Source organism: Stomoxys calcitrans, chromosome 2, assembly GCF_963082655.1.
Source record: "Stomoxys calcitrans chromosome 2, idStoCalc2.1, whole genome shotgun sequence".
Lineage (NCBI taxonomy): Eukaryota > Metazoa > Arthropoda > Insecta > Diptera > Muscidae > Stomoxys > Stomoxys calcitrans.
In genome coordinates this window covers 112,947,773-112,963,181 of record NC_081553.1, presented here as the reverse complement: position 1 = coordinate 112,963,181, position 15,409 = coordinate 112,947,773, and the positions used below count along the sequence as shown (strand labels likewise).

Here is a 15,409-nt window from a genome sequence, read left to right as displayed (position 1 = left end):
TGGCAGCTATAACAGGTTATGTACTGATTTAAAACATATTTAGCACAGTTGTTGGAAGTCATAACACAACACTTCATGCACAATTTCATCCAAATCGTATGAGAATTGCGCCCTCTAGTGGCTCAAGAAGTTAAGATCCAAGATCGGTTTATATGGCAGCTTTATCAGGTTATGGACCAATTTAAAATATATTTAAAGCAGTTTTTGGAAGTCATAACAAACAACATCCTGCAAAATTTCAGCAAAATCGGATAAGAATTTCGCCCTCTAGAGGCTTAAGAAGTCAAGATCCCAGATCGGTTTATATGGCAGCTATATAAGGTTATGAACCGATTTAAAACATATTTAGATATCAGGTTGTGTACCGATTTAACCCATACGTAGCACAGTTGTTTGAAGTCATTGCAAAATTTCAGCCAAATCGGATAAGAATTGCGCCCTCTAGATGCTCAAGAAGTCAAGACCAAAGATCGGTCTATATGGCAGCTATATCAAGACATGGACCGATTTGGCCCATTTACAATCCCAACCGACCTATACTAATAAAATATATTTGTGAAAAATTCGAGCGGCTTCACTCCTTCGAAAGTTAGCGTGCTTAGTTAGGGTCTTGGACACATATTTCGAGGTGTTACAAACGGAATGACGGAATTATATATACCCTTATATATATATATACCCTTCACCCCATCCTATGGTGAAGGGTATATATATATAATAAACTGCAGAGGGTCAAGTCAAGTCAATCGAAGATTCCGATATCCAACAAAGTCAAATACTTGCGAGTGACCTTGGATAGGAAACTGAAATGGAAGGGTCACATCCAGCATCGTACTAAGATGACGCACAGACGTTGGACACTATATAAGCGAAAATATTTTATTTTAATTGTTTTATTTTATTTTATTTTATTTTATTTCATTTAATTTTTTTATTTTATTTTTAATTATTTCATTTCGTTTCATAGACCGTCCGTCGATTTAGGGTCCTAGGCCCATAAAAGCCACAATTATTATCCGGTTCCGGTCGGTTGGTATTGTAAATGAGCCATATCGGTCCATGTTTTGATATAGCTGCCATATAAACCAATCTTGGGTCTTGACTTCTTGAGCCTCTAGAGGGCGCAATTCTCATCCGATTTGACTGAAATTTTGCCATAGTGTTTTAGTATCACTTCTAACAACTGTGCTGAGTATGGTTCAAATCGGTCTATAACCTGATAAAGCTGCCATGTAAACCGATCTTGGGTCTTGACTTCTTGAGCCTCTAGAGAGCGCAATTCTTATCCGATTGTTTTGTTATGATATCCAACATCTGTGCAAAGTAAGGTTCAAATCGTTTCATAACCTGATATAGCTGCCATATAAACCGATCTGGGATCTTGACTTCTTGAGCCTCTAGAGGTCGCAATTATTATCCGATTTGCCTGAAATTTTGTATCCTGGATCCTCTCATGACCATCAACATACGTGTTTATTATGGTCTGAATAGGTCTATAGCCCGATACAGCTCCCATATAAATCGATCTCTCTATTTTACTTCTTGAGCCCCAAAGGGCGCAATTCTTATTCGAATTGGCTGACATTATACACAGGTCTCCAACATATAATTTAATTGTGGTCTAAACCGGATCATATCTTGATATCGCTCTAATATCAGAGCAAATCTTTTCTTATATCATTTTTTGCCTTAGAAGAGATGCCGAGAAAAGAACTCGACAAATGCGCTCCATGGTGGAGGGTATATAAGATTCGGCCGAACTTAGCACGCTTTTACTTGTTTTATTTAATTTTATATTATTTTTGTTATTTTATTTTATTCTTTTCTATTAAATTATGTTTTTTGTTTCTAATGCACTGTTAATTTTTTTTTTTTGCAGATTCTTTTTAGAACCTCCAGCAAAACTTCAAATTTGTTCGCAATGTGACAAAGTGGCATCACTGTTGACCAGGCACCACCATTCATCCTAGTCAAATCAGCCATGAGTGGCATGCAGCATTTTCGTTTGTGCCGCATGAATATAAAAAACAAACGCCGACAAAAGTTTATAAAAACTTCTTGGTCTCCAAAGCGTCTCCTTGTCCGTCGGTGTCCGGAAGAATAAGTCTGCCGAAAACAGCCCAAGAATAATGTCAGCCAAGCCAAACATGGCATCATCCCTACAAATGATACCGGGAAGACAAGCGACTTCGACACCACTTGACAATTTTTATGCCATCCCCTTCAAAGCTGTCTCCCCATGCCGCCATGGCAGTGTGTATTTGTCGAGCAATTTTTGGCTTCTTTCCGCATTGATTTCGTTGTGTCGCTTGACAATTATCTTTCTACCCTGGAGAATTTGACACAGACCAAGTACACCATACCCATCCCATGCTGGCGATGAACACCATTTAACCTATTCCAAATAGAGGGTATTGTGACTTTGGATTGATGGAAAAACCATTCCCGTATTATAGCAGCCACACATAAATTTCATTGATTCCATGTTCCATGCTTCATGGGGAAAAAGTGGCCGCCAGCAAGGTAAGCAGCTAGCTTTGCATGGTGAGTGACACACTTTTGATTTCATTGTAGGCTATTCTCATGTAAATTTATTCACACTTTTACTGTGGTGTGTTTTGTTTGCGTTCCATCTTCCCAGACAAAGAACACGTGTGTTTTTTTTTTTGGTGGTGATCCACCTCTGGCAGACAACTAACTAACTATTCGATCTATACGATTTTTGTTTATGGCGGGGAAGTTGTTTTGCCAGTTTTCTTCGTATTAGCCCAAGGCTGCCACAGAGCATAGAGAATTAGGTCGATTTATCAAAAATCCAATAATAATGAAATTTTGTTTGCCCATTCCCTGAAATGTCATTGCGGTGACATTGAATGGAGACCATGAAAAATAAGAATTTTTAATAAGAAAGTGTGTGGGGAAAGTGCCCAGACAAGAACCCAAAAAAAACTGCATATTCCTGTTTCTGGTTTAGTATTTACATTACAAATTAATTTTTCAAAAAAAAAAAACCAAACGATCTCCACTTGTTGGAAGTATTTGTGCAGAATTCAGATTCTAGCACCTAGCATTACTCCTTCGAAAGTTAGCGTGATTCCACAGACACACAGATGAACGGACATGGCTAGATCGACTTGAAATACCAAGCGATCAAGAATTTATATACTCTATGGGGTCTTAGACCAATATTTCGATGTGTTACAAACAGAATAGCGTTGTTAGTATACTCCCATTAGACCGTCCCACGCTATAAAGGAATTTTTTTTTTACAAATAGCCAAACCCATTCCCTCCACTTTTATACCCTCCACCAAAAGATGGGGTTATATTCACTTTGTCATTCCGTTTGCAACACATCGAAATATCCATTTCCGACCCTATAAAGTATATATAATCTTGATCGTCGTAAAAATCTAAGACGATCAAGCCATGTCCGTCCGTGTGTCTGTTGAAATCACGCTACGGTCTTTAAAAATCGAAATATTGAGCTGAAATCTTGCAGAGATTCTTTTTTTGTCCGTAGGCAGGTCAAGTTCGAAGATGGGCTATTTCGGACCATATCTTGATATAGCCCCCATATAGACCGATCCTCCGATTTAGGGTCTTAGGCCCATAAAAGCCACATTTATTATCTGATATTGCTGAAATTTGGAACAGTGAGTTGCGTTGGGCCTCACGACATTATTCTTCAATATGACATCGATCGGTCCAGGTTTTGAAGAATTGCGCACCCTAGTTGCTGAAGAAGTTAAATAGGGAGATCGGTTTATAGGGGAGCTGCCATAGGCTATAAACCGATTCATGCCATTTTCGACACGTATGTTAAAGGTCATAAAAAAAGCCGTTGTATAAAATTTCAGCTCAATCGGATAGTAATTGCGCCCTCTAGTAGCTCAAGAAGTCAAGACCCCAGATCGGTCATAACGAAACACCTCATGCAAAATTTCAGCCAAATCGGATAATAATTGCATCCTCTAGAGGATCAAGAAGTCAAAACCCCAGATCGGTTTATATGGCAGCTATATCAGGTTATGGACCGATTTGAACCATTCTTAATACAGTTGTTGGGAGTCATAACAAAACACATCATCCAATATTTCAGCCAAATCGGATAGGAATTGCTCCCTGTAGAGGCTTAAGAAGTCAAGACCCCAGGTCGGTTCATATGTCAGCTATATCAGGTTATGGATCGATTTGAACTTTTCTTAGTACAGTTGTTGTAAGTCATAACAAAACACGTCATGCAATATTTCAGCCATATCCGATAGGAATTGTTCCCTGTAGAGGCTTAAGAAGTCAAGACCCCAGATCGGTTCATATGGCAGCTATATCAGGTTATAGACCGATTTGAACCATTCTTAATACAGTTGTTGGAAGTCATAGCATGCGCATTCTTCGCCCACTCCCTTAACTCGGACTGCATCGACCCAAAAGTCTTCGGGTTAACCAAGTTTATTGACGGCAGTCCTCTGGCCTTCACTGCCTAATCGTCTGCCCTTTCATTTTCCCTTACACCGTTATAGTCCGGCACCCAAACCATGCGGATTTTTCCATCCTCAGAGAAAGCGTTAATCTCCTTCTTACACTGCAAGACTGTTCGTGACCTTACCGTGCTGGTTGTTATTGACCTTATGGCAATTTTACTGTCGGTAAAGATGTTCTCAATCGACGTCCGGTGCGTTAGCACCACACCACTTCAAGCATTCCGTGATCGCCCGTATCTCCGCCTGCAGGTCCGTATTATGGTCAGGCAGTCTAAAACAGATGTCAGTCTCTGGGTTTTTAATGTAAACCCCCAGGCCCACTCTGTCCTCTAGCTCTGATCCCTCCGTGTAACATGATCTTCCAGATGGCAATACTAGGGTTCCGTCAATCCAAGACTGTGCCGATGGCAGCACTGCGTCGCACTCGACTTCAAGGTTCTTCTCAGGTATCCGATCGGAAACCTCTACCCTTCCTTCGAGGTTTCCTATCGTCGCCTCGATTATACGGCAATGGTATGAGCTCCTCCCATCCTCATTCCATTCTCCCATCGCTTTAAGTCTCAAAGCCGCTGTGGCTGCCTCACACTTAATCTGTATCCCAAAGGGTCGGATATCTAGAATTGTCTCCAGTGCCCAAGTGGGTGTGGTCCTCACCGCTCCGCCTATGCCAAGACAACATGTTCTCTGAACCTGTTGTATGGTCCTTATATTGCACTTTTTCTTCATAGCAGTCCACCAAACTACTGAGGCATAAGTAAGTATTGGTCTAATCACGCTCCTGTACAGCCATTGGACTATCCTAGGATTCAGGCCCCATTTCGAGCCTACTACCCGTTTACATAGTACCCAACATCTGTGAGCCTTCTCAGTACGCTCCTGAATATGACACTTCCAATTCAGTTTTTTGTCCAAGATCACACCTAAGTATTTGACCTAGTCAGATATCGAAATCGTTTTATTGAGGAAACGTGGTGCGTTAAATTGGCCCACCTTCGTCTTCCCTGGATTAACATTGAGACCTCTGGGTCTAGCCCAGTCATATGCCATATGCAGGACCTTTTCGGCCCTTCTGCATAGCTCGTTCGGATCCTTACCCCTTAGAAGTATTATAACATCGTCGTAGCAGACGAGTTCAAATCCTTCCTCAGTCAGCATCCGTAATAGGTCATTTATGGTGGTCGCCCATAGGAGTGGCGATAAAATGCCACCCTGAAGCGTGCCCTGTGCCACTTTCTCCATTATATTTATGCCATGGGACATACACCCTTATATTACTTAGCACATGATTTTTAGTCTCTAATGATACGGTCCACCCAGTACTGGTCAAACAATTTCATCAGTGTGCCGTCCCTTACATTATTGAAACACGATATCAATTCACATTGCCAGGGTGGGCATCTTGTCATTGAAGGATTCTTTTGTTCTATGCACAATTGAATAGATATACCGTAAAGCTATAGGTCTACAGGGCTTTAATGCTGCTTAACTTGCCTTACCGAAGGTCTGGAAAGTTTTAGATACGCTGTGAAAAATAGTGGCCAAATTGATCGACTCGTAGTTCGCCTCTTTCTGTAGTAATGCTGGAAATATCCCTGAAGACTTAAACAATTGACGACTGCTCAAGGCTTCCAATTCCATAGTGTCCATAATGAAGAGCCCTCAATCTACCCCATTGTTTCTACAACCCACCACTAGTCCTATGGTAAGGAGTTTTCCAAGACGGCTATACTTATAGCCCATTTCTTGGCCCAATATTTCAACACATTTTCTTAAATTATAAATCTTTCATACAACGGGAATGTTAGTGAATATGTGATATGCAATCCCAAGATGCGCCACCCTATATATATCATTCTTAAGTACTCAATAGCTTGGAGCTGGCCGTAAATATTCAATCTAAGACTTTTCAATTTAAGCTACCATCACTCCCATTTGATCTCCCCTTAGCTAAGCTCCTACAATCTAGTCTGATGACGACTGACGAAGGATTTAAGACATCACAACTTGAACATACTTTGATATGTATGCCGCTGTGGTTGGATGAAGGGGCTGCAGCTGTGCCGGCGCATTCATAGTGTGAGTGGGGGCGGGTGGCTCTTATTCGTATACCAACAACCCATCAACCCACCAACGTCCATCACCAAATGTTTGGCTTGATTTATTATGTATTGGGCTGAGTGAATGGCTGGCTGGTTAGGAAGGTCTCCTAAAGTGTAGAGGAGGCATCGCCATATTATTGCAGCGTAAAATCTCTCTTTGTTAGACAAGGGCGTGGAAATAGGGATTACCTACGCCAAGACGATGGCATTTAGAGCACGAAATACGTAAAAATTTCTAGTAATTAAAAATTAATTAGCAACCTTTTTTTGAAATTTCAAAAACCCCAAATATCGGAGATGGGTGTACCCATCGATTTAAGCGAATTTTTTTAGCACCCCTAAAATATTAAACTGTTATCCAAATTTCGGTTCCAGTAACTAAGGGGAATGCCCCACCCCAATAATATTCGGATAGATTCTTTTTTCATGGTATCTTCAATATGAGATCGGATAAATGGCGGATAAATGCCATTGCGCACACACTGGGTTAATCGATTTTTGAAATTCGTGTCCACTCTTTTCAGCATATCAATCGGTATGTTGACAATGGTGTCAATTGACATAAACCAGGGATTTCAAATTAACCCATAACAAGTAAAAGCGTGCTATGTTCGGCCGGGCCGAATCTTATATACCCTCCACCATGGATCCCATTAGGGCGATATCAAGATATGGTACGGTTTGGACCACTATTAAATTATATGTTGGAGACCTGTGTAAAATGTCAGCCAATTCCAATAAGAATTGGGCCCTTTGGGGGCTCAAAAAGTAAAATAGAGAGATCGATTTATATGGGGGCTGTATCGGGCTATAGACCGATTCAGACCATATTAAACACGTATGTTGATGGTCATGAGAGTATCCGTCGTACAAAATTTCAGGAAAATCGGATAAGAATTGCGCCCTCTAGAGGCTCAAGAAGTCAAGGCCCAAGATCGGTTTATATGACAGCTATATCAGATTATAGACCGATTTGAACCACACTTGGCACAGTTGTTGGATATCATAACAAAAGACGTCGTGCAAAATTTCATTCCAATCGGATAAGAATTGCGCACTCTAGAGGCTCGAGTAGTCAAGACCCAAGATCGGTTTATATGGCAGCTATATCAAAACATGGACCGATATGGCCCATTTCCAATACCAACCAATCTACACTTATAAGAAGTATTTGTGCAAAATTTTAAGCGGCTAGCTTTACTCCTTCGGAAGTTAGCGTGCTTTTGACAGACAGACGGACGGACAGACGGACGAACATGGCTAGATCGACATAAAATGTCGCGACGATCAAATATATATATACTTTATAGGGTCTCAGACCAATATTTCGAGTAGTTACAAACAGAATGACGAAATTAGTATATCCCCCATCCTATGGTGGAGGGTAAAAAGGAATCGCAAGGACTCAAATCTGGAGAGCGTGTCGGTCATTGGAGATCGACTCGGAGAAAGATAAGGGGGTCGGCGACCGTAAGAAAAGAAGCTATCGACGGCGAAGGCCCGCTGCTCCCTAGACCAGAGCATGAGGTCAAGTGACTAGAGATAAAAATAAACTTGGGGACTTCCCTTTCGTCCTCTGGACCCCCTCCTCGCCCAAGTATCCGCTCGGGAGATTTTTTCAAATAAATAAATTTCTCAGGCGCACCCTGTATTAATTATCTGATCCTTCAGCCATTGCGTTAGAGTCGGTATCCTAATATATAGGACACCAACTCTACAGTTTATTATTTCCGTTCCTACTTGTAAGTGAATCTCCAGATTTCTCAATGTGCTGTCTAGTATACGGGTACATCTGACTGGACTGGTCTAAACAGTGTCCTCTCTACCGACTCCTTTATAAACAAATCGATCGGCTAAATTCCCATCATAACCTCTGGTGACCTTGTCTCAGTATTGCACATAGCCTCAGCCATGAATTTCAAGGCAAACCGTATCACCGGGCACCAAACATGACAGGCATACATCAGAACTTGCTATACCACTGCCGCATACAGCCAATGTCTTAACCTAAATCGTAGACCCCATTTACAGCCTATAAGCTTCCGACATGAGTAAAGCACCGAGAGGCTCTATTCAAATTCCAGTCCAATTAGATATCGAGAATTACGCCAAGAAATTTAGCCGATTTAGACAATTGTGGGTAGTTCGAACACCGGAATCCATCTTCTTCTTGTGAACAGGACCTGTTTTGTCTTCCAAGCATTAATCCTGAGCCCGCAATCCGTAGCCGAAAAACCTATGCACCCAAGAGCTCCACTAAGAACGTCTGATATAGTGTTAAGAAATTTACCCGTGGCCAGAAAGACAAGATCGTCTGCATATGCACACCCCTTTCACCACCAATGTGAACAAAATCATATCAACTAAAAGAATCCATAGCAACCGTGAAATAATGCCGCCCTGAGGTGTATCCCAGTTGGAATTAACCCTAACCTACGCACAGTGGGAGAAAATCGAAAAAAAAACAGTAAAAAATATGACTTGTGAGAACGGGTAGAGGTATCTGTTTGAAATTTGGAATGGTTAGAGCTGATATCATAGCAAATTTGGGGTGGAGGGTACAAATATTGGAATTGGAATTTTTGAACTCGAGGGGTTTTTCTAATTTTTTCATAAAAAGTTGCCAATTTTGAAGTACATATAGCACTCGTTTAGATGCAAATATCTTTCAATTTCATAAAAAGCATCAAAAATATATCCTCCTTACAAGCAAACAAGTAAAAGCGTGCTAAGTTTAAGAGTTGTTGCAAGTCATAACAGAACACCGCATTCAAAATTTCAGCCAAATCAGACAAAAATTGAGGCTTGCAAAATTTCAGCCAAATCGGATTAAAATTGCGGCTTGTAAGGGCTCAAGAAATCAAATCGGGAGATCGGTTTATATGGGAGCTATATCAGGTTATAGACCGATTAGAACCGTACTAGGCACAGTTATTGGAAGTCATAACAGGACACTGTATGCAAAATTTCAGTCAAATCGGATTAAACTTGCGGCTTGTAAGGGCACAAGAAATCAAATCGGAAGATCGTCTTATATGGGAGGTTTATATCCAAATCTGAACCGATATGGCTTATCTGCAATCCCCAACGACCTACATCAATATTAATGGGTGGTGGTCTCATAGACACTTTTTTCGAATATTGATACCAAATTTGTGCTTTACACTCTTGGTCCGACAATTGGATATCAGATACGTTTTCTAATCTTAAATGCCTTTAATTTGAGTCCCATATTGTCGTGATTCGTCTATATACATACAATATATATATTTGCTAGGCCCACTCCTAAGTGGGCGGTCTCCCTATGTACCCCATCCGAAATTTTGACACCAGATTTTTCTTTTTAGGTCACTATAAGAGAGCGCACAAAATTTCGCTTAAATCACTCCTCCCAGATCTGGCGTTTCTGAAAATGAGGGTAAGGGGAGAGTCCGCCCCCCCCCCCCCCCCCCCCCCCTTCATAAAACCGATATCAGAAATCATTTGAGCCCGTTTTAGCCATAGTCAACAAATAAGTGGTGGGTTGGACCCCCAGAGACATGCTCCCAAAAGTCGGTAACAATTTCGTGCTCTACTGTCACATACCTGTCTTTTGAGCTCCGACCATGGCAAGGTCGGTAAAAACGTCCGATTTGGTTTTTTTAAGGGTGGGTGCTCCCCCAGACACTTATGCCCAAAATTGGATACCTGTTTATATATATATATATTTTGTGGGGTTTAGGGGTAGGGCGGCCCCCTTGGGCACCCCACCCAAAATTTGTATACCATTATTTTATATATCTTAGTTTTAGGTTAATATAAGATAACAAACAATTTTCGCTTAAATCGCACAATCATCACCGAGATCTGGCATTTCAAAAGATCAAGTACCATATTTTCAACACGGGATCATTCTGCACTATATATGTGAAAATTTCTAGAAAATCGTTTAAGCCGTTTTTCAAGAAAATCGGTTAAGCCGTTTTTGAGTCCATACGTAGCATATAAACAAATAAACAAACTAACACAGATTCTACACAAATTAGAGCAAGGTTGCCGAGGGGTCTAGAACAGCTCGCTGTTCCAAACATAGTCAATGCAAGGTAATTTTAGCGAATTCTACGGACCCGGGACCTTAATTCGAGAGATCGGTCTTTATGGAATCTATATCCAAATATGACCCGATTTAAAATATATAAACCAGGGATGTACCGTGAAAACAATTCCATTTCAAAAATTTCATAATCTGGTGAAAAAGATCCTTAATACCCATATGACGAAAGAAATTTCCTCCTACGCCCTTGGTAATAGGCCACCCTGTCAGACTAACAGAGATTTCTAAAGCAATAGAGAAGGCTAGGTGATTTGCTGCATGCCTCATGCTGTTGCCCATGGTGGTGTGGAATTCTCTTGCTGCTGCCACACAGCTGATGCATTTGCAACAGACGCCAGACGATGAAGGCGCGCGGCCGTTTGGTTGGTTAGTTGGTTGGTTGCTCTGCTCGACCACATGAACATTCCAAGTGAGTGGGTGGGTAGTGAATGACAGTGCTCGCGTGGCGACAAAGAAAGTCGTTGAAAAGTCTTAATGGGTTTCTTTTTGTTTGTCTGCCTGCTGCTGCTTTCGTTTTCATTGAAATTTACGGCATTCTCGAAGCAATTAATAATTGAAATGTGCCCGAATGAAGAATGTATGAGCGGCAAACGATGAACAACGAACAAATGAATGAAATTTGTGTGTCCGTCCACATGCATATGCAGACGAATGCAAATGTTCTCTGAAGACTGTGGTGATGTCAAAGCCATGGGAGCAACTCGACTGCTGCAAGCCACTTTCCCAAAAATAAAAAAATAAAAAAAACTTTGGAGTTTGGCAAGCTACTTGAGTTTCTGAAAGAGCTTTTTAAATATTTCATTGGGTTTTTCGTGCCTTAAAGACAACGCCCAATTTTAAAGGGCGAGTGGCATTGTTTGCCATTTACTCTAAATCGTCAATGATGGAGTTCTATTTTTATAATTTCTAATTAACACATATTTCGATATCCTTAATCAGGACATGCTGTTGACAATAGAACGTGTTCTCCATAAAGAAATTTCGAAGACATCGTCAAGTGTTTACACTTCATCATGCTGGAAAAAATAAATTCAAAAAAAACACTTTAAAGCAGCTACTGGTTAAATACATTTTTAACGAGGGCGAACTTTTTACGCCGTTTTCAAAACCATATCGATGCGAAATGAGAATAAATTTTTTAGAAGGGTGATGTTTACAAAAAGCTTGTATGCTAACCTATTTTCCCATGTGAGCTCTAGAAATTTTTTGGGGTTTATTTATAACCATTCCAAAATTTATTTGAACCAAATATTCCAAGTGAACCAATTTTACGTTTCACCTTTTCGAGCGTCTTTAAACCCATTTTCCCATGTGAGCTCTAGAAATTTTTTGGGGTTTTTTTTTATAACCATTCCAAAACTTATTTGTACCAAATATTCCAAGTGAACCAATTTTACGTTTCACCTTTTCGAGCGACTTTAAACCTTAAATTTTAGTCACTATAGACAAATCTGAGGCCACGATAGTTTGATTCAAACACCATCGAACATGCAAACGAAATTTGACTGTCAGGAATTTTTTTGTAAACCCCTAGCAAACGTAGTTTGCATCATAATTCTTAACTGAATTTATTTCCACCCAGCCACCCATAAAATATAACCAAAGATCACTTGACGTCTTCAAAGCATAAAATCTTGTCTGAGCCAAAAATCACCCGAAATTGTGGAGAGATAAAAAATAATTGTTGTAAGCAACAGACCTAAAAAAAGAAAAAACTTTCGCTAGTCACGCGTTTGTCACTTGATGTTTCCTTAAAAATGTCGATAGAATTTTAAGTGTCCGGTAATGATTGTTTTTACCGCCAACAACACCAGCAAGCACCAATGATGGCCATCTTTACAAGCAAATATGCACTTATGGGTATTGGGATGTAACGAACAAAAAAACTTAAAAACAAGTAAAAGCGTGCTAAGTTCGACCGGGACGAATCTTATATACCCTCCACCTTGGATCGCATTTGCCGAGTTCTTTTCCCGGCATCTCTTTTCCCGGTAAGAAAAGGATAAAAGAAAAGATTTGCTCTGCTATTAGAGCGATATCAAGATATGGTCCGGTTCGGACCACAATTAAATTATATGTTGGAGACCTGTGTAAAATGTCAGCCAATTCGAATAAGAATTGCGCCATTTGGGGGCTTAAGAAGTAAAATAGAGAGATCGATTTATATGGGGGCTGTATCAGGCTATAAACTGATTCAGAACTTAATAAACACATATGTTGGTGGTCATTAGAGGATCCGTCGTACAAAATTTCAGGCAAATCGGATAATAATTGCGACCTCTAGAGGCTCAAGAAGTCAAGACCCAAGATCGGTTTATATGGCAGCTATATCAGGTTATGAACCGATTTGAACCCAATTTAGCACAGTTGTTGGATATCATAATAAAACACGTCGTGCAAAATTTCTTTCCCATCGGATAACAATTGCGCCCTCTAGAGGCTCAAGAAGTCAAGACCCAAGATCGGTTTATATGGCGGCTATATCAGGTTATGGACCGATTTGAACCATACGTGGCACAGTTGTTGGATATCATAACAAAACACGTCGTGCAAAATTTCATTCCAATCGGATAAGAATTGCGCCCTCTAGAGGCTCAAGATGTCAAGACCCAAGATCGGTTTATATCGCGGCTATATCAGGTTATAGACTGATTTGAACCGTACTTGATATAGTTGGTGGATATCATTATAAAACACGTTGTGCAAAATGTCATTCCAATCGGAAAAGAATTACGCCCTCTAGCGGCTCAATAAATCAAGACCCAAGATCGGTTTATGTGGCAGATATATCAGGTTATGGACCGATTTGAACCATACGTAGCACAGTTGTTGGATATCATAACAAAACACGTCGTGCAAAATTCATTCCAATCGGATACGAATTGCGCCCTCTAGAGGCTCAAGAAGTCAAGACCCAAGATCGGTTTATATGGCGGCTATATCAGGTTATTGACCGATTCGAACCATACTTGGCACAGTTGTTGGATATCATAATAAAACACGTCTTGCAAAATTTCATTCCAATCGGATAAGAATTGCGCCCTCTAGAGGCTCAAGATGTCAAGACCCAAGATCGGTTTATATCTCGGCTATATCAGGTTATGGACCGATTTGAACCATACGTGGCACAGTCGTTGGATATCATAACAAAACACGTCGTGCAAATTTTCATTCCAATCGGATAAGAATTGCGCCCTCTAGAGGCTCAAGAAATCAAGATCCAAGATCGGTTTATATGGCGGCTATATCAGGTTATTGACCGATTTGAACCTAATTTAGCATAATTTGGAAATCATAGCAAAACACGTCGTGCAAAATTTCATTCCAATCGGATAAGAAATGCGCCCTCTAGAGGCTCAAGATGTCAAGACCCAAGATCGGTTTATATCTCGGCTATATCAGGTTGTTGACCGATTTGAACTATACTTGGCACAGTTGTTGGATATCATAATAAAACCCGTCTTGCAAAATTTCTTTCCAATCGGATAAGAATTGCGCCCTCTAGAGGCTCAAGATGTCAAGATTCAAGATCGGTTTATATGGCAACTATATCAGGTTATTGACCGATTTGAACCTAATTTAGCATAATTTGGAAATCATAGCAAAACACGTCGTGCAAAATTTCATTCCAATCGGATAAGAAATGCGCCCTCTAGAGGCTCAAGAAATCAAGACCCAAGATCGGTTTATATGGCAGCTATATCAAAACATGGACCGATATGGCCCATTTACAATACCGATATGGTCCATTTACAATTACAAACGGAATGACGAAATTAGTATACCCCCATCCTATGATGGAGGGTATAAAAAAGAATTTCTTTTTGTGGCTCGGTTGCCTTGCAAAACTCCAGCTTCTCTGATGATTCTTATACCTCAGTCTTAGTAAAAATACTGTGGATGTAAAGGGTGATTTTTAAAGAGCTAAAGGAAAGTTAAAAAACAAATAAAATTCATGAAATCTTTATTTGAATCGATAGTACGGTCCATACAACTTAATGTTTAAAGACTATTTTATGCAAATGTTGATTGTGACTTCACCTCAAATGGTCCATCCGCTTAGTTTTTGGCATACTCTTTCTAACATTTCGGCCTGTGTCTCACATGCTTTAATGTTGTCTTCCAATGCGTCAATTGAAGCAGGCTTGTCTGTATAGACATGAATTTTAACATACCCCCTCAAAAATAGTCTAAAGGCGTTAAGTCGCATTGTGTAGGCAGCCAATTGACCGGTCCCGAACGTGGAATAAAGTGTTCACCGAACTCGCCTCTCAATTAATCTATTATTACGCGAGTTGTGTGGCATGTGACACCGTCTTGTGGAAACCACATGTAATGCAAGTCAAGCTCTTTGATGTTGGGCAAAAAAAAGTTTGATATCATCCCACGATAGCGTTGAACATTCACAGTTACGTTACGATACGCATTATCTTTAAGGAAATACGGTCCAATAATGCCACCAGCCCATAAACCGCAACAAACTGTGACTTTTCTGAATGCATTGGTAGCTCTTCCAATGCTTCTTGCTGATCTTGAATCTAAAATCGACAATTCTGCTTATTAACGTACACATTGAGCCAAAAATGAGCTTTGTCGCTGAACACAATTTTGCGGTAAAAAAATGGGTCTTCGGCAAACTTTTCAAGGGCGCATTCACCAAAAATTCTGCGTTTCGATAGGTCGTTCAATTGTTGCACCAGCCGTATTTTGAAAGGCTTCGCACATATGAACATA

General features: G+C 40.3%; 1 protein-coding gene across 1 annotated transcript in view; it reads left to right on the top strand.

The window, feature by feature from the left end:
- Positions 1–1,886: 1,886 nt before the first annotated feature.
- LOC106093191 (uncharacterized) overlaps positions 1,887–15,409 on the top strand; it is a 108,434-nt gene continuing 94,911 nt past the window's right edge. The window contains exon 1 of the mRNA XM_059363180.1: positions 1,887–2,544. Within this exon, the coding sequence (XP_059219163.1) occupies positions 2,484–2,544 (61 nt within the window). The 5' untranslated portion in view covers positions 1,887–2,483. The remainder of the gene's footprint in view (positions 2,545–15,409) is intronic.